The 21,850-nt window shown below is 53.2% G+C and overlaps 2 protein-coding genes across 4 annotated transcripts; both read right to left on the bottom strand.

The window, feature by feature from the left end:
- Positions 1 to 101: 101 nt before the first annotated feature.
- On the bottom strand, positions 102 to 3,012 carry LOC116236907 (uncharacterized). Its single transcript, XM_031605734.2, has 8 exons — positions 2,653 to 3,012; positions 2,093 to 2,194; positions 1,722 to 1,987; positions 1,415 to 1,494; positions 1,101 to 1,321; positions 611 to 721; positions 409 to 541; positions 102 to 334 (listed from the first exon to the last, which is right to left on the bottom strand). The coding sequence occupies exons 1-8, from the start codon at positions 2,712 to 2,714 to the stop codon at positions 179 to 181; spliced, it is 1,131 nt and encodes a 376-aa protein (XP_031461594.2). The 5' UTR covers positions 2,715 to 3,012; the 3' UTR covers positions 102 to 178.
- A 120-nt stretch (positions 3,013 to 3,132) lies between these two features.
- On the bottom strand, positions 3,133 to 21,321 carry PPARD (peroxisome proliferator activated receptor delta). Of its 3 annotated transcripts, XM_090124724.1 has the most exons (9): positions 21,190 to 21,321; positions 17,806 to 17,891; positions 12,813 to 13,021; positions 8,545 to 8,774; positions 7,807 to 7,958; positions 7,144 to 7,282; positions 6,236 to 6,438; positions 5,476 to 5,929; positions 3,133 to 5,044 (listed from the first exon to the last, which is right to left on the bottom strand). In XM_090124724.1, exons 4-9 carry the CDS (start codon positions 8,678 to 8,680, stop codon positions 4,797 to 4,799), a joined length of 1,332 nt encoding a protein of 443 aa, XP_089980850.1. In that variant the 5' UTR covers positions 8,681 to 8,774; positions 12,813 to 13,021; positions 17,806 to 17,891; positions 21,190 to 21,321; the 3' UTR covers positions 3,133 to 4,796. The 3 variants fall into 3 exon arrangements, with proteins under 3 accessions (XP_089980850.1, XP_031461591.1, XP_031461592.1); XM_031605731.2 differs by lacking the exon at positions 12,813 to 13,021; XM_031605732.2 differs by lacking the exon at positions 12,813 to 13,021 and having other exon boundaries at positions 5,476 to 5,926; positions 21,190 to 21,320.
- Between the last annotated feature and the right edge of the window lie 529 nt (positions 21,322 to 21,850).

Raw genomic sequence — 21,850 nt, 5'->3', positions numbered from 1 at the left:
TCCATGGGCTCCAGCCAGGCTCACAGCAGCCGGACCATCCAATTCCCCCATCCCACAGCTAACCCTACCCCCTCCCCCATACCAAAGCCAGGAGCAGCTCAAAGCATTAAAGGTGTATTATTCCATTCCCAGAAGATGCTTCCTTGAAGCCAAGAGCACCCAAGCGAGTACCCAGGGTTCAGTCTGAATCACTGCTGTCCTCAAAGAGCATCTCATGGCTATAACTTGTGTACAGCAACTCCAACTCCAGCAGAGCACTGGTGACAGCCCATTCAAGCAGGTGGAATTCATCTTCTTCCTCATCAGAGCTTTCCACAGGAGTGGGGCTGCGCTCCTGTAGCAGAGGACAGAGGGTGAGCCCCGGCCCCAAGGTGCCCCTACCCCAAATGATGCATTGCCCCCACTCACAGTGTGCATCCTCAGGTGCTGCCGGCAGTGCCGCAGCGCTGGTCGCCCTCTGGGCAGCTCATGCAGGTAGATGCAGTCAGACCCAAACGGGCAGCGGCCGCGGTTCCGGGTGAAGAATTTGCACCTGATTTTCCTGCACAGTTCAAACAGCAGCTGTGAGCACTGCTGGAGAGCTGCAGAGCCCACGGTGCTGCGCACTCACCCTGTCCGTGCCTTGAAGCTTTCGATGAGCTGCTGCTTCTCGTCTCCATCTGAGACCCAGAACTTGTGGGGGATGTAGAAGGTGGAGGTGAGCCGGCACTCTGGGCAGGCTCTGAGTGAATGCAATAGAATCATTAAGGTTGGAAGACCTCTGAGATCCTTAAGTCCAACTCCACCCCAACCCACCACGCCCACAGACCACATCCCTCAGTGCCACTTGAACCCCTCCAGGGATGGTGACACACCACTCCCTGGGTATCCCATGCCAATACCTGACCATCTTCCTGGTAAGATTTTTTTCCTAATAGCCAACTTGACATTGGTCCTAAAAAGGGAGCAGCCCTGGCAGAGCTCAGTACCCACATGGGAGTACACAGCATCCTCATCCCATCCCCATCACAGCTCCCACTCTCAAGGAAAGACTTCAGGGCACGGAGCAGTGGGCAGTGACCCCATCCCTGCACTGCCCCGTGTGTCCCTACAAAACTCACTTGATGACCGTGTTTGGGAAGTCCCGGCTGCGTCTCCACGTGCGGATGCAGCCCAGGCAGAAAGCGTGGCTGCAGTTGGGGAGGATCCCAAAGAGCCGCTCCTCCGGCAGCGCCTTCTCATAGACCCGCTCCATGCAAATGCCGCACATCACGGCCTCACTGCGGGCCCTCCGATCTGCGATGGGTACCGGAGCTGCGGCAGCACCGTGCTCGGTGGGATCCTACAAACAGCAGCACAGCACTGCAGCCCGTGACCTCACACCTGAGGGTCATGCGGGGTGACAACGGCTGCACAGCCGTGGGACTGAACCCACCTCCAAGCACTGAGCCCACGCTGCCTCCATTGCTTTGCTGGGGGCTGGGGAATCTGATCTCAGCCCCTTCAGGCAGGAGCCTGAGGACAGAGGAGCTGTTAGAAAAACACATCCCACCCCATCACCGGGTCCAGCTGCCCGCAGAACACAGGCTTAACGCTCAGGTACCCCCTTCTCTTACAAAGAGAGCCAAAACCCCAGCATGGCTTTTTTTTGGGGGGGGAAGATTTGGGACAAGGGCAGGCACACGCGGGATGCTCCACCGCCACCCGCAGCCCCGCTGGTCCTGGGGCAGCCCGGCACCCACCTGCGGCATTCCGAGCTCTCGCAGAGCCGAATCCTCCACGGACAGCCCATCTGCGGGGGTCACCGCGTGCGGGGATGTTCTCATTGCCATCCTCTTCCTCCACCCGTGGCAGTCCGAAGGCTGCCCGCGCTGTGCTGGGAGCAGAGCTGTGCCCCGCTCCCCCCCGGCTCCGGGCCACCGCTCCCGGCTCTGAGCCCCCCCGGCGGGGGTGCACCGGGCTGTGGCCGTTCACTGCGGGCAGCGGCTGCTCCGGGTCGTGCTGGGAGCTGGAGGAGCAGAGGGACACAGAGAGGGGACACAAAGAGGAGTCACCCCCCCCCCCCACACCCCGCTACCAGTCCCCCCCACCCCGTCCCCATTCATTCACTCACTCGCAGCGCTCTCCCGGAGCGCGGTGCTGGGCCGAGGGGACCTTCGTGCCGTGCGAGAATCGGCAGCGCTGCCCAAACCTGCACGAACCGCGGGCAAAATTCCTGCGAAAAGGGAGAAACCCCACGGCCGGGGGCCGGCCCCAAAACTCAGGGATGGAGCATCACCCCCAGGCAGTGGCTTTCAGTGATACGACCACGTTTTGTCCCCTGCGGATCTCCCGACTCAACTTTATTCCCTCGCTAATTGCGAGGCAAACGAAGCCCGAGGCTGGGCTGGAGGGGGGACCTGAACTGCGCAACCCTGAGGAACCCCCCCCGGCTCCCCATAGGGGGCAGAAGGCAGCAGGGACTCCTCAGCACGGGGCACCCACCCTGGACCCCCAGGTCGGAGGGGCCGCCGGGCACTTTCCTCTTCACCCCAACACTCTCCGGGGGAAACACTGGACGGGGGGGAGGGAGGAGGGAATTATCAGAGACACGACTCTGCCCTCCAACGGGGCTCTGCTCGAAGCCCATTCTCCCCCAGAGCCTTTCCAGCAGCCCCCCTCCCCAAGCCCTACCTGCACAGGGGTCTCACAGAGCCCCCCCGGCCCCGTAGTGCCCCCAGCGAGCCCGGCTCCATCTCCTCCGGCGGTGCAGAGGGCGAGAGCTCCTTCTGGGGCTTTTATGACCTTGGTGGAGTGGGCACACCCTCACCTTAATTGCGTTAACCCTTGCCCTGCTGTACCTTATGCTGGTGGGAGGTGTGGGGAGGAGATCTCTATCCCCAAATTGCCATAAATCAGGCATGGGAAATGCAAAGGGACACAATGTAACCTCCCCTGGAGCACCTGAGCAGGTTCACTATGCTGGTTCACGTTAGATCTGGGGCAGGGAGCACTTAAATGAAGCTGAGACCACACTGACAACACACTCCCACTGCCTTTTGGTCCCGCTGGAAATGCAGAATGCAGGCAGGAATGGAAATGCATCCCATTCCCTGTGCTGGAAACAACCTGAGTGCTCAATCCTGCACAGAAGGGCTGGGTGCTAAAAGGTGCTTAAATATTTAGTTCAGATTTATTTAAAGTCAAGTCAGTTTGCAGACACTATTTATATTATTAAAAACACTTGGAGGTTTGTACTTCTAGCAAAAATATACATTTCAGTTTGAGGGTTGTTACACTGAAGGGAAGAGCAAAAAGTCCCCCAGGTGACCAACGCAGGGGTCCATGTGCCCTAGGGGTGCCACCGAGCTGGGGCCAGCGGGGGCTTTGGGGACAGACCCCCATGCTGGGAGCAGCACACATCTCTGGTGCCTTCCTCAGAGGACTTCAAAGTGCTTTAGAAATGGTAACTCCTTAACAGCCCTGTGAGGTATGGCTGGGAGGTGAGGGTGGGGAAACTGAGGCACAATGAGGAGGCAGAGGGCAGCAGCAGGTGTGGGATTGCCAGCCCAGCAGCACGGAGGGGAAGGCCAGAACCCAAAGCTCAGGGTGTGGATGGAGCAGAGCACGGGAAGCCTCCCTGGCAGCTTGGTGTGAGCATCTCTCCCCCTTATGAATACTTGGTGTTTATATTGTGTTTTACAGCTGCAAAGCTCTTTGCAACCAGTACACTGATCGATTTTCATTTCCCCCCTCTGAGCAAAGGGCAGCCTGGCTTCCTTTCCTGGAGGGGGAAACTGAGGCACAGCCATAAGCAGAGGGGTGAAGGCCACGCATGCTTTGGTGGCAGCAACACCAGGTTGGGGTGCAGTGATCTCCTGCACTCCCCAGTGCTGCTGTTCCCATGCCAAGGCTGCTTTGCTGGAGTCGTGGATCACCAGATCTCTTCTGCAGAACCTTCCAGCCTGGGATGTGCTCCCTCCCCACAGCCCCACAAACGCCCTGTCAGCACCCTGGGCTCTGTGGGCTGGCTGTGACTTTCCGCATGCTGGTGTTGCTGAAGGCTTTGCTTGCTCTGGTGCTTGCAGGGAGCCCAGCACAGCCACCTCATCCCAAACCTGCCCTGTGCAGACCTTTCTAGAACTCCTATCTGCACAGAACTGCCTGAGGAAGCAAAAGGATTACGGCCTCTGCTCCGAAGGTGAATTTTTGAGTCAACCCCTTTCCTCCCCTCTTTGACACAGAGGTGCTAAGGGACAGGTTCCTCTGAAGTGGAGGCACTGGGAGCACAAAGAGGGGGGCTGCAGCCAAGGCTCTTGGCTAGGACAGCCATAGACATCTTCAAATATGTCATCTTTTCCTTGGGGAAGAGAAATACTTCCTTTTGTGTCACTGTCCTAAACTTCACAGCTCAGGACTACATCTTTAGAGTGCAATATGATAAAGACACACCCTAAGTGCTGCTGCTGCCCACAGGGAAACCACACCACGCTTGGGGCTCTGAACAACCAGAGCAGCCCCCACTAGCCCCAAGCTGCTGCAGGAACCCCCTGTCCATGCCATGCAAACAACCCAGCTGCTCTGGAGGCCCCACAGTAATGGAAACAGTAGCTTATGATTTGCCTTTGTAAATTCGTTAGTGTGTTAATGGAAGTCCCAAGCTACCAGGAGGTGGCTGCAAAACCTTCCGGCGCCTTGTCCTATGTACCGTACATTGGAGGCGTGTAGAAAAGAGTTTCCAGTAGAAGAAATGGAAGACATGGGGAAAGGTTTTCTTTGTTTTTGTACAAAGAGTCTCGCTTGGAATCCATGGCTTCATTCTCATAAATAAGAGGTCCTTAATACATGTCCTTGTAGATCTCCTGCAGGAGCGGGTGCAGGGAGGTCTCTGTCTCTGTCTTCTTGATCTTCTGCACCAGCTGGGCGTGCTCTGTCACCAGCTGCCGCAGGTCAGCCATCTTCTGCAGCAGCTTGGGGAAGAGGTACTGGGCGTCCGGGTGGTTGGACTGCAGGTGGAACTCCAGTGCTCGGAGGATGTTGTCTTGGATCTCCTCCACCTGCTTCACGTTCATCAGGCCGGGACGGTCTGTGGGAAGGAAGCATGGCAGTTGGTGTTATGGTGTAGCCCACACTGCTTGTGGAGGTATGGAGATGGGGAGTGGAACCCACCCACAGTGACTCCAATCCGGTCAACCAAGAAAAGGGGGAAACTGCATGCCCTCAGCCTGCATGTCCTACAGCAGCTGATGAGAAAGGGATGGTACTTGGTCCAATCTTTGGGGTCAGAACTGCTCAGTTCTTCTCTCACCCCTCTAAGACTTGCAACCCATGGCATGGGGGTTAAACCAGATGAAACTTAAAGATCTCTTCTAACATAAACCATTCTATGGATACTACGATAAGACACCCGTGGCTGATCTGGCAGTAGGGCCAGCAAAGGCCCCACTGAAGCCCTGGGTTAGCTGCAGCCCGGCCCCTCCAGTCCCCATATCCCTGGGGGATTCTGCATCTGCTCACCTCCACACAGGATAATGGCAGCCACAAACAGAGACAGGTCGCTGTCATCCAGTTCCAGTGCGTTGAACTTCACAGCAAACTCAAACTTGGGCTCCATGATCTCGTTGAAGGGCTTGCGCAAGCTACGCAGGAACTCGCGGGTCACGAAGCCATTCCCATTGGCCACCAGCAGCCCATCCTTATTCATGATAGAGGCCAGCATAGCAAAGATGGCCTCGTGCACCCCATACTTCAGCAGAGTCACTTGGTCATTCAAGTAGAGGCCTATGAAGCTGGGGATGCTCTTGGCAAACTCGGTGAGCTCCCGCACAGTTTCTACCGTGGTGCACTGGCAGCGGTAGAAGACGTGCACCCCAATCTCTTTGTAGGGGGGGATCCCATTCACCAGCTGTTTCCAGACCAGCCCCTTTTCTGCTTGCCACAGGGTGTCCATGTCATGGATCACAAAAGGCTGCTTGAAAAAGAAGAGAGTGGTCAGGAACCTGCTGCACTCATGCTCTGCCCAGGACACTCACCTTGGCCTGTCCATCTGCTGCTCTCTCCTGCCGGTGCTAAGGGAGCACTGGCAAACAGCACCCACACACACATGCACAAGTCTGAGGAGAGGTGGGAATTTTCCCAGCAAGTGGCAAGACATGTAAATACCACGTAGCTGGGAACTGGTGCACGTGCAATAGTTAGAGCAGGAGGAAGACGAGCCCAGAGAACAGCCCCCCACACAGGCTGCAGCCAGCCCTGCCTGCCACTGGAGGGAACTTACTGGGGTGCTGCTGGCTTTCCCGGTCAAGATACCTCTCGCTTTCTTTTTGGTCATGTTGAAGTTTTTCAGGTAGGCGTTGTAGATGTGCTTGGAGAAAGCTTTCAGGTCGGCCACCTGTGGGTTCTGGCAGCTGATCTCACTCGCCGTCAGCCCTGCTACCAGCTTCCTCTTCTCTGCCTCCGGCATGCGGCCAAAGCGGATCGCTGCAAGGAGCAAAGCCAGAGAATCAGACAACACAGCCCCCCATCTCCACTCATATGGGCTCTACCACAAGCCCTGCTTCCCACATAAACACCTTGGCTGGGCCAGGAACAAGATGGTTCCACCTGAAGTTCAAAAATCCCAGCAAGCTGTGTGTCTAGTTCTCACTGGGCCAACATAAAAGGGAGAGCCATGTGCCAGCAGCCAGCCTGCATGGCAGGATGAAAAAGTGCATTCTAGTAGGGAAAAAAGGAATGAAAGAGACAAGGCCCAATGCCCTGCTGGGCTTGAAAGAAGCTGATTCCATGGTAAAAAAAGCCAGTGTAATGCAAGCTACGTATGGCCTCTCCGTGTGAATCACAGAACCATGGAATGGTTGGGTTGGAAAAGACCTTACAGCCCCCCTAGCCCCACCCCTGCTGTGGGCTGGGTACCCCCTAGGCTGCTCAAGGCCCCTTCCATGGCCTCAGGCATCTCCAGGATTGGGGCACCCACAGCTCTGAGCAGCAGTGCCAGAGCCTTGCTGGCCTCTGAGTAAAGGATTTCCTCCTAACATCTAACCTAAATCTCCCCTCTTTTAGTTTAAAACTGTTTCCCCTTGTCCTATCACTATGTGCCTATGAATTCTTGGGATGAAGAATTGCTCATGGGGCAGATGGCCCCAGGGCACCTCACCAGCAGGCCCAGGAAACAACAGTGACACTCACCATTATGTGACATGCCCAATGAGAGGCATTTCTGGAAGCGGCAGTACTGGCACTTATTCCGGTTTTTCTTCTGAATCTTGCAGCTTCTCTCACACTTCTCATATTCCAGCTTCATGCGGATTGTTCGGCGAAAGAAACCCTGCACAGAGTGGGATGAGGAGCAGGGGGACAAGGGAACAGCAACGTTAGCACCCACACTTTAGGATCAGGCCAGTTTGTTATCCACAGCAGCTTCACAGAGGTTCATCCTCCATTGGGTGTTTTCAGTACAGAGCCACAAGGAGAGGTGGTGTGGTCGGAAAAGGGGTAGAGTGGGACTGGGTGCTGATACTGCATACAGCCAGCAGGGAGGGATGGAGGAACAGACTGTGGGCCCCAGCCTGCAGGAAAGTCTGGCAGCGCCTCACTGCTAATGCAGCCCCGCTGGCATCTGGTGCGGGGGAAGGAATTTTAGAGGTGCGGCCAAGCTGTGGCCAGCAATCCCAGTGGGATAAACACGCAGCTCACGGCTGATCTGCAGCACAGACAGCATCTTTAAAAGCAAAGCCAAGGTCCACAAGGGGGTAGAAGGATTTGCTTTACAAATTAAAGCATAACGAGCTAAGAAGTGGGACACGTTTGTGTGACCCAGGCTGAACCCCAGTCTCCCTTGGGAGGACGCACCTTGCAGCCCTCGCAGGCGTGCACACCATAGTGGAAGCCCGAGGCTTTGTCTCCACAGACTCTGCACTCCACGTTCAGTGCCCCCGAGGCCGTCTCCTCACAGCCCATCTGCAGTTGGTCTGACAGGGAGGGAGAGGAGCTCTGCGAAAGGTCTGCAAACACAACAGATTCTGTCCTTCTGAGCAGCAGCCACAAGCACAGAGTTGCACCCAACCCCACCAGAATGGGGCTGATGGGGCATTTCCAGCACTGCCTCCAGAGCTGTGTTTGGGTGGTTAACCTCTGAGATTAGGCACTGGCCACAAGCTGATGCCATGTATGGAGCCACAGTGCTGCCAGAAGCTAAAAGGCTCCACATCAGTGCTGAGTTCGGAAGGACTCTGGAGCTTAATTTTAGGCAGTGAAACCTCTCCACAAGTTTTGCAACGTAGCTAGCATAACTCATACGATCCGTTTGCACTGAGGATTTCAAGAAGCAGACAAAGAATGGTTCTTAGCACCCTGGGAGCCCTCCCCTCTTCAATATGCACACTCTGGGGCACAACCCTCCCTCCTTCCTGGCTCTATTTCCATCTCCCAACCCACTGCCACCAGCTGTGTGGTGGGTGACTGCAGAGGAAGAAATACATTCCTCCATGCTTTGGCCCTCAATGAATTATTGCATGAGACCACCAGAAGCCCAGCTCTGTCCACGTGCAAGCCCTTCTCTGTGACTGTAGGGGATGTGGCTCTACTCACCGGTGTAGCTGCTCGAGGGCAGCGAGCTGTCTGGTCCTAAACTTGGGTCTGAGGCTCCGCTGGGCACTGTCACTGCCTCTTCCTCTTCCTCCTCCTCTTCCCTGACCTCAGGTACTTCCTCCTGTAGTTGTTCCATAACTGATCACCCCTCAGTGCCAGGACTGCAATCCCTGTCATAGCTCTGGCATCATCTGCATCTATCCGAGATGGACCCTGCCAATTGCACTAGCCTGCAGGCAGAGGGAGAGGCATGTCAGGGGAGCAGCCCCGCCATCCTGCTTTGCTTCATGTCCTTATCCATGGTGACAAGCAGATCATGGGTCTCCTTAAATGCCGCTTTGCTGGAATCGTGTTTAAAGCCCAGCTGACTGACCCCAGGACACCAACCAGCCCACAGCCCACAACCCAGGGATCAGAGGCACTCCCCACCCTGCAGATCCCACAGCAGAAGCACTGCCCTGGGCAACATCCCCTGCAGCCATCAGCACCCCGTGCTGTCACAGTGGCAGCCAAGGATGGGGTTTGGCACAGCCAGGACTACCAGAAGGGTTCAGATAGCACACACTGCAGCTGCCAGCACAGAGCTGAGCTCCACTCTGTCCTCAGCGCAGCGGCTGCAGGGGGCACAAGCAGGGCTCTGGGTCTACAAGCCCCAGCCCCATACTGGGAGAGCGACAGCTTCCTGCCAGCTCCTGCTCTCCCACTCCTTCCCGTTACAGCAGTGGTGTTTATTTTCACTCGTGTTGTAACCAGCCCCGGCTCCTCTGCCAAGAGCCATTCAGCAGAGCATGCTGCTGCTGCTCGTACAGCTGCGGGGCTGTGCTCAGCCATGGGTCTGGCTGCACAACCCAGCCCATGTCCTAATCCAGGGTTTCCTGTGGGAGGATCAGTGCGGGCCCCTTCTCCCTGTGTTTCCTCTCCCTCTTTGTAGTCATCCATCTCAGCCCTGCTGGGCGACAGCTGCTGGTGCTGTTCCCAGTGCCCAGCTCAGTGCCCACATCCCAGCCTCCAGATCTCAACCCCTGCACCGAGTCTTGCTCCAGCAATTAATGCTTGAAGCCTGTTCTACACAGAATGCAGCCATTTCCATAAATGAGTTATTTTAAGGTAGAGAATCCAGATGCTCTATTTCCATCAAACAAGCCACTGACATCCAGCTTTCCCCAGGACAGCCCCAAATCCCAGGCTCCAGTTAAACTGCTAGCATCTTCATGCACTAAAGCATGTACCTTGCTTGCAGAGGACTTGCACAAGGGCAACCCATGAGCAAACAGGTCCTGGTGGCTTAGGGCTCCCTGGGCTACTTCGCCCTCCTGCAGCATCCCTGTTCCCAGCAACTGGCACTTGTGCTGCAGCCAGCTCCTTGGGAAGCTGTCAGCATTGAACAAGGTCAGATTGGCGAGCAGCAGCCAGTGCCAAGGGGGAGGACAAAACCTGCAGAGGGGAAGCTGAATGTCAGCATGCTGCAAAGCTAGCTGCCAGGCACCCCAAGAGCTGGTGCCAGAACACAACCTGGGTCCACTGCTCGCTTCTCCCCTGTGTACCAGGAGTTCAGAGCTGTGGGGACAGCACTGTGTCAAGGAACTGGGACTGTGGTGTTATCCACAGCTATGCTGGGAGCAGCAAAAGGATACAGGGCTTACAGAAGTACAGAAGTGCTGTGCTCCCTGCCTGTGCCTCCTGGGCAGGGCTGAGCAACCATTCAGGGCTGTGTTGTCCTTGGCCTCCACTTGCACAGTAGGGCACACACACAGGCAGGAAAACCTATTTGCTGGAGATGGGGGATAACAAGCTGTATCTGTTCAAAGTCTATATATTAATAAATGCACACACATCATGAAAATGCTTTTTGTCTGGAACAGCAGTCGGTAGGGTAGGATGGTAGAAGGAGGTCTATGCAGGACCTTGCACTCCTGGGCAGCAGCAAGCTCCCCAAAACCACCAAAGCAACTCCAAGGCTGTGCTCAGAGTTGGTCTTGCTGCAGATGGCTGTGCAAACCCCAGGGGTGTGGGAGAATAGAGGGCAGGACTCATCTGATAGCAAAGGCAGACTCCAGCAGGGATGTCCCATGTCAGTGAGGGCAAGACAAGGATACGTATCTCACCCATGGAGAGAGAAAAGCTTTTACCAGAAAGCTCTGAACGTATTGTTTTAATATCTTCTTGCAGGCCAAGAGCAGAGGGGAGCTGCGGGAGCTGTTTGCACACCTGCCTTTCCCTGAGCCCTTCCCCTGTTTTCCAAACAAGGGAAATAGAGGGATGGGGGAGGCATTAATTTCAGCCAAACTTTCAGCAGATGAAAGGCAGCAGGATTGTGCCCATGCAGCAAGATGCTGGGCCCTTTGTTGCTGCAGGGGATGTGCAGACCCCAGGCCCTCTGACTTTGGGAGTGGAGGCAGCAGCCGCACACAGAGACTTCCAAGCCCTTATTTTCTTTCAGCTGAAGGATTGAGTAGAGTGTAAAGAACAAGCCAGCACTGGCTTGATTAAAATCAGTGCAACAGCTTCTTTGACTCCATTTAGCGCTGGATTCTTCCGGCACGTGCAGAGAGAACAGAGCACTGTGCCAGCCTCCAGGATGCTTCATTCAGTCCCAGGCACTGGGGAGATCCCCTCCTGCCAGCCCCAACAAAGGTGAGCCTCTGGGGGCAGAAAGTGTTTGCAGAGGATCACACAGCAGCAGCCATGAGCACAAAGGGGACGTGCTGCCTCCCTGCAGGCCCCCTGGTTCAGAGCAGAGTGGCTGAGCTCCATCCCTCTGAGAGTACAGAGAGATAGTAGGGGACCCTGCACATCTCCAAGGGGTAACACCAGGGATGGCTGTGTGGAGGGCAGTGGATGCCCAAAGGATCCTTCTCATCTCCAGGAGCTCCTTCCCCACTCAATGCCAGCAGCCCAGGCATTTTAGGGTGTGAGAAGTGCCCACTGCCCTGCAGGGTGTGCAGGAGGGTTGCAAGGGATGTGACAGAGCAGCCCAGTTCCTCATCGCTACTACAGCACTGAACACAGAGCTCAGCACCACCAGGAGCAGACATGCATTCAAGCACAGACACTGAGGGGCTGGCAGCCACCAAATTAAAACAATGAAGAGCTCATAATTAGAAGGACTTCATCTTTAAAGCAGATGTAGATTTGCTGAGGGTGAGCTCCAAAAAGAAGCAACCTCAGTGTGCTCACTGTGATGGAGAGAACTCTCCTACCCCTACCCCCCCTCCAGGGGAGGGCACAGTTGTTTCTTATACAGACAGGGTTGGAGGCAGCTCCATGTCCAGCCCCCACTGCATGCTGCAGTGTCACCACGTGCATCTCCTGCTTGGAAGATGGAAGCTTCCAGGCAAAGGAAAGTGCTAGAAATGGCCCAGGCCTCCCAAGAGACAGCTCACAATGTCAACCTGCTCCAACAGTTGTTTGAGTTACCGTAAAGGAGGTCATGGGGAGCCATGAAAGGAAACCAATTCACCATGGAAGCATCTCTTTGTGCTCATTTGGAGAAAAAAATGAAAACAAATTCATCCAAATGCACATCCTGTTGATTGTGCATTCAGCACTGTATGGGAGCGTTTTCTCAGATGGAGCCCATACTGAATACACACACCAAAAAACTGATTTCCATTAAAAAAAACTGGTTGCCTCCTATTGGCCATTATTTGCAGACATCCCTTGGATTGTGTCACCACTTCCGAAATCTACTGATCAAGTACCAGTTTCTGTTCCTCCTCCTTCACGTCATCTACTGCTAATAAAAAACAAATAAGAGCTAAGCAGATTCTGCAACACAGGAAAGGTAACCAAGTGCAGAAAACCAGGACACGCAACCATTGAAAACATGTTTGTTTTTTGTTCCTGAAAGATCAGCACACCTCCTCATTAGCTAATGAGATCCCAGCAGCACTTACTACTTAAGTGTTTCCTCCCTCACTCAGAAGCCTTGCCTGCAAGGCAGGCTCCATGCAGGAATAAATGACTGGAGGCAGAGAAAGCATCTGCCCCACCACCATGGATGTCCACTCCTTGTCCTTTCCTCCACTGCTGCTGTCTGCTTTTCACCAAGTATAACCCAGTCAGCTAAGCATCAGGTGCTGCCTGAGCTGCTATTACTGTGTTGCTGCTAATTACTCAACAACATATGACAAAGGAGTACAGGAGATTCCCCTGCTTGCCTCAAGCTGCCAGACTTGCCAATGAATCACACATCAGCCACATGCTACAACTCATCCATTTCCTGGATACTGAGGAAGAGAAATAAGTCAAAGAGTTGTGAAACTCACTGGATTCTTCTCTTTTTGCATCACAGCTGTCCCCAAAACCAGGTCAATGCACTCTAAAAGGAACTTCCTGCTTTCTCAGTAGTGCTGGGTTTTTTTGGAGGGCAGGACCTGCAGGAGGAGCTGCTCTTTCCTTTCAATTCACCTTCCAGAAACTGCAAAGATATCTCTTGTTCCAGGGGCTCCAGGACACATCTGATGTGCTGCGAAACCTGTAGATGGCACATACTGGATGAGTTCATGCTTCTACAGAGATTGTCCCTACACAGCTCATCTGCTTGCCCTCTTCAGCCTTGGAGTTCCACGGCTCCCTTTTGCAAAAGGGGTGGCAGTAGGATGGGCAGCAAAGAGCTGAACACTCACCAGCTCTTATCCAAAGTTCTGCTTCGTGACCTGCAGCAAATCCTGTCAACTCCCATACCTCCATTTCCTTCATCATCAAAAATAAAAATAATTAAGTTTTGTAGTGCTTCCTTCCTTGTCCTTTCCTTGCTGCATTAGCTCACAGAGACGTCATGTTTTGGACCTCAATGCCAAGTGTCATTGTTTGTTCCCATATTATGGATTTGGACACCTGTTCCCAGTCACGCTCGCAAGCCTCGCCTGCCCCAGGTCAGTACACCACGCTGCTCGTGACTGTCTCCTCTGGCTGCACATTCCCATATGAAATGTTTCCAGGATTACTTTCAGCAAGTAAACTGCCAAGTCTCACGCTGGAAACCGCCAACTGATATTTGTGTTTTGCTGTCAACTCAGGACAGCCCAGAGTGGGCAGGGGATGTGTGTGGCTGACTGATGGGACGAGGAGCACAGCCAGGAAACAAACAGCTACCAGAAAGGTGACACCTTCTCAGCGCTGGAAACTGCATAGATGTGTTGTCATTTGAGAAGATCATTAAGTCTGGTAATGAGAGAGGACCATCCCCATTGACACCACAGCACAGCAGAGGTGACATGACCTGTCCTGTGATGCTGGGCAGCGAATTGCCTGGCTGCCTGTGGGCATGTTGGCCGTGGGATGGCGTGCTGCTCTCAGCTGGGTGAGCAGCTTGGCTGCAGCATGCCTATACAAGCACTGCAAAACAAGCTTGCTCCACGCTGCATGAATAGGTTGCCAGGGAAGAAGGCTCTGCTGTCCTCTGGAGGCTACGTGCTACAGGAAGACAATGCTTTGGGCACACTGCATTGAGCTCAAACCACTTCCAGTATTGGGAAGGACACAAGGCAGTTTGTGAGGCTGTGTCAGGATGTGTGGTATCCTGACCCCACATGCTCATCCTGCTGTCAGTGTAGAGCCAGTGCCCAGCATCAGGCTTGCTTTTACATCCCTGCTCCACCTCTGGAAGTGCCCAAGAAGCTGTCTGGAAACACTCCCCTTTGCCACCCCAAAGGGAAATAAAGCCATCACTCCCTGAACCTCCGAGTTCTGCTGCACATTGCTCCAAGGTGCTGGCTTTGCTTACAGACCCCTCGTCCACCGATCCACAGCAGGCCACGTGGGAGGATCTGGTTTCAAGAACACCAGTAATTATAGAACAGAGCTGACGGGAGGAGCTCGCAGGAACAGCAGTGAGGTTCCCAAGGCAAACAACAGGCACAAGCTCAGAACTGCACTTAAAGGGAAAACCAGGAAAGCAGAACGTGCAGCAAGCTGCCACTGCAAACTCCAGAGTCAAGAAGCAGGTATCTGTGGGAGCACTGGGTGGTAGTGAGTGTGGCTGCCCTGTGGCAGCATTACTGTCAGAATATGGCATGGTTTCCCTCAAAGCTTCTGTGTCACTGGGACACCAGTGAGTGTCCTCACAGGGCAATCAGACCACTGGAAAAGCAACGGGAAAACAGAGCAGTGACCTGCTGCTGTATTTCTCTGAGTCACTGGAGCCAAATTTGGCTGGAGCCAAATATCAAGCAGGCCAGCAAGACCTAAAACCAGGCAGCCAGTACTCCCAAATCCAGGAAACCAGCCACAAAAATATGATCAAACCTTTCTGCAGTGACTGAGATCCCCTGTGCTAAAGCTACCAGCCTGTAAGCTCGCTATGCTTACACTTGGACTCCCAGCAATGCACTACATATTTTGTAGACCGTAGCAAAATATCCTGAGCACTCGGCATGCAGCCCTGATCCCAGGACACAGCTGACAGTGAGTGATTATGCCCAGGCACGGGTTCAGATGATTCAGCACAGCCTGGGAACGTCCGCACCGAAATGGCTGGAACAAATCGCCATACTCACTTCATCTCCCCTTCAACCACAGAAAGGGAGAGAAAGAGCAAACCTGAGTTTGACTGCATCCAGAGAGCATGAAAATAACTTTGTTGCACAAACTAGTTCAACACCCTCTCAGAGATCTGGAAGAGAGATGTTTCCTTACTATTTTTGGCTACGCTCTGTGTAGCAAGAGCTGAGGGAGGAGCAGAAGTTCCGATAGGATCAGTGACCCCTGCCAAGGAGAGGATCTCAGCATGCTCCTGACTGCTTGGACTTCTGCCTCGGCCCCTAGAGAACAAAACACTGGAGCAAAGCATCAGCACCTTTCATAATACCCTCACCACTGAGAGCCCAGTGAGCTCCCAGGACCTCCCAGCTCCAACCCCACACTTCTGCATGCACACCATCAGCTCTTTTCTGATGTCCCTAAGTCACACAGTACCCCCTCCCCAGAGACGTGAGAACCCATGGACTTTTTACATCAGCCCTCACAGGGTTGACAGCTTCCATGGTCCCACAGCTCTGGTAAAATCCACAAAAATTAGCATAGTGTTAAGAACAATTTTAGGTACTTCAAGGCATATTTCAGATTTGCATTCAGATGAAATGAAGACTTGCATTAAAAACAAAAACATGAGACAGGATAGAAACTTGAGCAGCACTGAGGTGATGCATCTCACCCGTTTCCACTTCAGCCTGACAATACCTTTCCTAGTGAGACATTTACTACCAGCAGTATGATTCAGAGCAAAGTTTGCCTTAACAGATCACCAGAAAAAACCCAAAACTTCCCTATCAGCTTAGATAAGAAAGGTCATCTGCCCTTATAAACCATCATATCTATTCCCTATCTCCATTCCATATGTCATTGGGTTGAACTTGCATGTTCTGTCTTCTCCTATGCAGAGTTCCAATTCACAGATGGGGACAAACCAGAAAAACAGAGTACGAGGGCACAACACAAACATCATCTGGCTGTTGCTATCGACAAGCCAGAAAGATGCCCTGGTGAGAACCCAGCAACAGGAGCAACGTGTTTCTACTTGTGTTTTCATCTTAACACCTCTGTCAGGTCAGGATTCCCTGCAAACTGCAGTCTCAGATTTGCCTTTTGAGCAGGATCTGTTGGGGGGATCCCCAGGGTAGCACCCCAGCACATACCTGACCCCTTGTGATGTTCACGTTCACAAGCTCTTGAAGGACACAGACACGTGTCAGACATTCTGATTACAACAGTAATTTTACAGCATTACTGGAAATTAAGACCCATCTCAAATCAGTTCTGCTCCATACAGTTCTTGCAGTCAGGCAGCAGTCCATCGAAAACCATTCATTCCTGGATCTGCAAGGTTCATACTGGCATCAATTGCCACACTCTATGAAAAGTAACTTCCTAGGAATTCTGCCAATGCAAATGTGTTCTAGAGTATAAGATTAAAGAAATAAAATAGCTCCTTACTGAAGAATCCCATTTGTACTCACTATGGAAATCACTTGTGCCTGTCTTGACTTTGCCAGAGTCTCAAAAATTTTTGCAACAGTGACAAGTAGCATCTCTGAACATTGATAGTTCTTAAATAAATAAATAAATAAATAAATAAATAAATTTTAAAAAATACTTCTCTGCAGCACCTTATGCAAAAGCAGCTACGGAGCCTGACAGACCCATGGCAGCCAACACAAACCACAAACAAGCCCACACCCCTGAAATTCCATATTGAGGGCAAGCCTGACTGTGTTTCAGCAGCAAATAATCTCTGAGCCATAAGCACTCGAACAGCATCGCACCTGATTAGAAATCACTTGCCTGTCAGCTCCTGCTGCCTGAAGGAAGCTGAGCCCCTTACTGTGCCAATCTCTTAGTCTCTAAGAATACAGTAGACTTGCAGTTCATAATTGAAAAGCCACAGCAGAAACATTCCTCCAAACACAACAAGATGTACTGTACAAAAGTACAGATTTGTCAACAGTCAACACTCTCAAGAGAAGGAGACCATTAACATCAGCAAGCAATTCTGCACAACAATGCTTCCCTGATCAACACAGCCTCATGTGGCTCATTACAAAATCCTCTCCATATACTGCAAAGTTCCTTGGAAGTCCATGTTCCAAATGCCAGGACTGAGAGAGCAGAACAGTTGCATAAACTTTAAGAGACATTTTATAACTTAGTCCCATCTCTGTCCAGCTGAATACGTCAGATGTGTGCTGTGGCAGAAATAAACCCACCCCCACAGCACAGACAGCAGCTACATGCAGGCAACCATCCCAAGGAACTTCAGCATCACCAAGGGCAGGACTGGAGTCTGAGCCACGTCCTCTACTGCAGGGCTGAAACAGTAATAACCCTCTCAGTTTTGCCTGGGTAAGGCAGTCATGTAGTAACAGATGTTGTCAACATCGGTGCCAGATCGTGTGGGCGATAGGTAGGTGATCATTTACCTAAGTACAGTCCTCTCCAATTTAGAAGAGGCAATTTCAGTTGTAAAATCCATGAAGTAACCAAACATTGTTATACTTCGAAAGCAGCTGTTGGCTCGGAGGAACAGGGTTAGACCACAATACTTAAAGCACCCTCCTAAGCAGAATCCAGAAAGATCACATTCAGAAACTGAGCAAAAACTAAGGCACAGGATTTAGAATTAAGAAGCAGCTTAAGAATGTCTCTGCTCGCGGGGAGAAGTGAAACTTGCTGAAATCTCTTCCTCGGCTCTTCCCTACCCCAAGTTTTAACAAAAATAAGCAGTGTGCTTTCACAGATCTGAAGGCAGAAGGGAAAGGTTACCTCTCCGCAGCTGTCCCTGCCTGCCAGCCGCTGAGAGCCGCCGTTCCGTTACCATGTCAGCATGGAGAGCTGGGGACCAAAGTGATCTGCAAGAGAACACAACACGGATTTCCACAGCTGTGCTGAAGGCCAGATATTTATGCTGCTGGGAGGACTGGGACAGATCCAGCGACGTCTCTGAAATTTAAACACACACTCCCTCTGCTGCACGCCGCAGCCACTTGCTGGGGTGAGTTCCTCCCAGCCAGTATGCCGCCTTTTCCTTGTGCTGGCCACATTTGCAGCTCCATTACCCCCCAATTTTTGTGACCGTGTGCAAAGTTGAGGTTAAAACACAGAGCTCATTGAAAAGGTCTGCTACGACCATGAGGTGGTTTGCTTTCTTGACCTCCTTGGGAGGCTGCATGAAAGTTACTGCAACTTTAATGAACCTCTCCGGTTCTTGAAACTTAAGGATTTACCAGAGTTCACCCCTCTTGGTTTTCCTGATAGTGTTGCAAATAACCGCAGGCACAGGAGAGCTGTAAGAGACCACTGCTGGGGGGGGAGAAAAAAAAAAAAAAAGAAAAAAAAAAGTCTTGGAGACTTTGAACCAGAGGACTTACAGAAAATATGCTCTATTTTTAGACACAGTTATGCAGACTAACTGGACTAACATTAAACAAAGATGCTGTGAACATGATGCTACTTGAACCCTCCCTGACATTGCACAGGCTTAGCTGCTCCTCCCACCCTGATGGAAAAGCCCCGTTCTGCAGCACTGCCCCTTCCAGCAGCAGCAAGCCCCCGAGGCAGCCCAGCACTGATCCCACACCCGCACCCTGCTGCAATTGCAGGGCAGGGAGCAGATCTCACCTCAGGCTGCAGTCTCTCCTGCACCTACCTCCCAGCTCCAACAGGCACCAGGAATTACAGATACTCAGGACAACGCCAAGGAAGAAGCAAATCTGTCCCAAAAGCCAAAGCAACAATTCGTTGTGCTCTTGGAGAGGCTTACAGTGTGGGCATGGAGCAGGCTGATCAGCACCAGGCACATCCAGGGGAGGGCACAAGCCTGGAGAATAATCCCTGTCCCTTGGAGCAGAGTGTCAGTCCCAACACAGTCTCTCTTACTTGCAGTAAAATAAAAGTACAGATAATACAAAGATCAGCCCCTTTGAAGCACGCGATTGCCCCTGCTCTGCAGGGAGAGGCTGTGGGACAATGGTGCTGCACACATGCAGATGTCACCACGGGAAGGGCACAGGTCCAGCAGCCAGCCCTCTGCTCCAGCAAGGCTGTCAAGCACCCACCACAGCTCCACGGCCACGGCAGAATGCTATGGCTGCAGCAGGCTTCAAATCCCACCCCAAAAACAGAAGGTGGTTTTTCCCACCAAACATCAAGACAATGTTCTTCATTAACTTCCTGATGAGGAAAGGTAATAAAGTCATTACATCCCCACTGGCACATCAGGAGCTGGCTTACTTCATTTCCACCAGCAGTAAAACCCATCCCTGACTCGGTAACAAAGTTGACAGTGTTAACCAACACATGAATCATGTACAGAGTGCACAAATCACACCCTGGTCTTGCCCCCAGCACAGGGCAGAGCGCTCACTGCTGCTGCCAGAGATCTGAGCATTAAGACTAAATCACCAGCTCACCTTGTGCTGCTCGCAGGTAAGTGCCAGGGCATGCCCAGCACAGCATGCACAATGCACTACTTGCACCAGCTCAGCAGGGTGCAGAGGGAGCTGCCGGCACATCGATCCTGAAAGCTTCCTCCTGCAGTCTTGGCTGATAAGTCACAAGGAAAACTCACACCCAACACGTTTCTGTCAGCCAGGGAAAGGGATTCTCCCGAAGGCAGCACAGGAGTTTGCACAATGAGACTTCTGAGGAGACCAAAAACTAGAAGTACAACATGGGCTGATGTACAAGGGTGACCAGCTTGCACCTTCAGTCCTCCTGCACTGTAAATCTTCAGCCCCTCACACAGGGCTGTCCTAGCATGTGAGTAAGCATGAAGCCTCCTGGCCCAGCTGCTGGAGGGAAGAGGGCCAAAGCTGCCTGGAAAGAGGAAACCACACTGGGTTTGAAGTTCCTAGACACAATGCAGCTGATGGCCAGCAGATGCTGTGAGCATCATTGCACAGGGTTGGTCTGCTCTCTGCTCCAAGCTGCACCTTCAGCCATTGAGCCTCTCTGTGTCCTGATTTCCCATCCAGGGGCACTACAGCACAACACACCTACCTCATAAATATTTTGTGAGGCCTAATTCATTGCCTTGTGTAAATAAGCTGGAGTCCCATAAACAAATCAGGCAGTTAAGCATCATCTGAGGTGGAGTCAGCACACAGAAACCTTTGAAAGTATAATAAGGCCAGAAGGCATTTTGACCACACATACAAAAAAATAAAAAAAAATAAAAAAGAGAGGTCAAAACAGTCCAATGCAAAAGCAGGATCCTCATTGCTTGTGATGACAAATCTTGGAGGTGGCCAACAAAGAGGGAAAAAAAACACAGCAGGTTGGAAATAAAAAACAAAAGAGGGAAGTGGGAGGTGAAAGAAAATCACGTTCAGAGGCCCTGCCTCTGCACACTGCTTTACCTTTCACCTGGGACTTTTTACAAGTGCTTCTCAAGCTCGTTAAAAGCTCCAGTCCACCCAGTCAGCAGAGCTGGTGCCACCACAGGGCAGAGCCCACCTGGGGGAGGGAGCAGCCCAGCAGGGACTGCCTGGTCTACAGCCCGCATGGATGAAGGTGGCAGTCCTTTACCCCATCACTGCAGAAAGTCACAGGGAGCAGCATGAAGGACGGTACCCCTGCTTCCCTACCTCAGTGGCCAACAAAGCTGCCTGGGAGAGCCCCTGGGGAAGGCCATCACAGAATCACCAAGGTTGGAAAAGACCTTCAAGATCACCCGGTCCAACCATCCACCTATCGCCAACAGCCCTCACTAAACCACGTCCCTCAACACAAAACCCAAACGTTCCTCGATCCCCATCCTTTTGCTTCTCCTTCCTGCCCACCCCCCAGCACAGCACCTCGGGGATCCCCTGAAGCCACCCACCTTTGGGGACACGCCTGTCCCCGGCCGCATCCCCACTGCAAGGAGCACCTGCACCCTCATTAACGCCTCCACCCCACTGCCCCCACCCCTCAGAGAGCCCCCATCCCTCAGGGAGCCCTCAGCAAGCCGTCCCAGCCCCTCACGTAGCTCTCAGGATGCCCCCGCTGCGCACACACCTCCCCACCCACAGCCCCACTCCCCCCGCCACCCCACAGCCCCCCAATCCCACGTGCTCACAGCACCCCATACCGCATCCCCACCCCACACCGCATCCCCACGCCCCTCCGCGCTTCTCCCGCCCCGTGATCCCCCCGCCCTGTTCTCACCTCCCGTGACGGCCCCGCTCCCGTCCCGCAGCTCTGCCTCTGCCGCCGCCGCTGCGCCCCGCAGCCTCACGTCACCGCGCCCGCCCTGACGCCACCGCATTCCCAGCGCCCCGCAGCCAATCGGAGCCGCCCGGAAGTGAGTACCGCGTCACCACGGCAACGGCCCCAAGCCCGCCCCGCCCCTCTCTGTCGCACGGCGCCCCCTGGCGGGTTCAGGACGCACATCTCCTTCTCGCGTGAAGGCGCGGGGCATCATGGGAAATGTAGGCGCTGCCCGCGGGGCGCGCGAAGTAAAGAGGGAGGGGTGGAGGCGCAAAATGGCGGCGGGGTGGGCGCCTGGCGTGGGGAGCTGTGGGGCTTCCCTGCCGCTCCCCAGCACCTCCCTCTCTTTCTGCTCTTATACTGTGCTTAAAGGTCTTAGACTGGGCTGAGCTTACGCCCTCATGCCTTGGGTAAACCACAGTGCTGACTGATGGGATCAGTGGTGTTGTGTTTTAAAGCACAGGCTCCGTTCCTGCTGTGGTCGATGATGCCCCTCATTAATGAGATGTAACCGCAATTAAGAACAGGCCTGGCACTGCTGTCGGGGAGTTACAGAGAGCTATACGGTCTCTCCTGAGCTTCTTCCAGACTAAATCCCAGTTCCCTCAGCCGCTTGTAA

Source organism: Phasianus colchicus, chromosome 25 (genome assembly GCF_987193195.1).
Source record: "Phasianus colchicus chromosome 25, bPhaCol1.hap1.1, whole genome shotgun sequence".
Lineage (NCBI taxonomy): Eukaryota > Metazoa > Chordata > Aves > Galliformes > Phasianidae > Phasianus > Phasianus colchicus.
The sequence above is the reverse complement of the archived record's forward strand: the minus strand, read 5'-3'. Positions and strand labels throughout refer to the sequence as shown.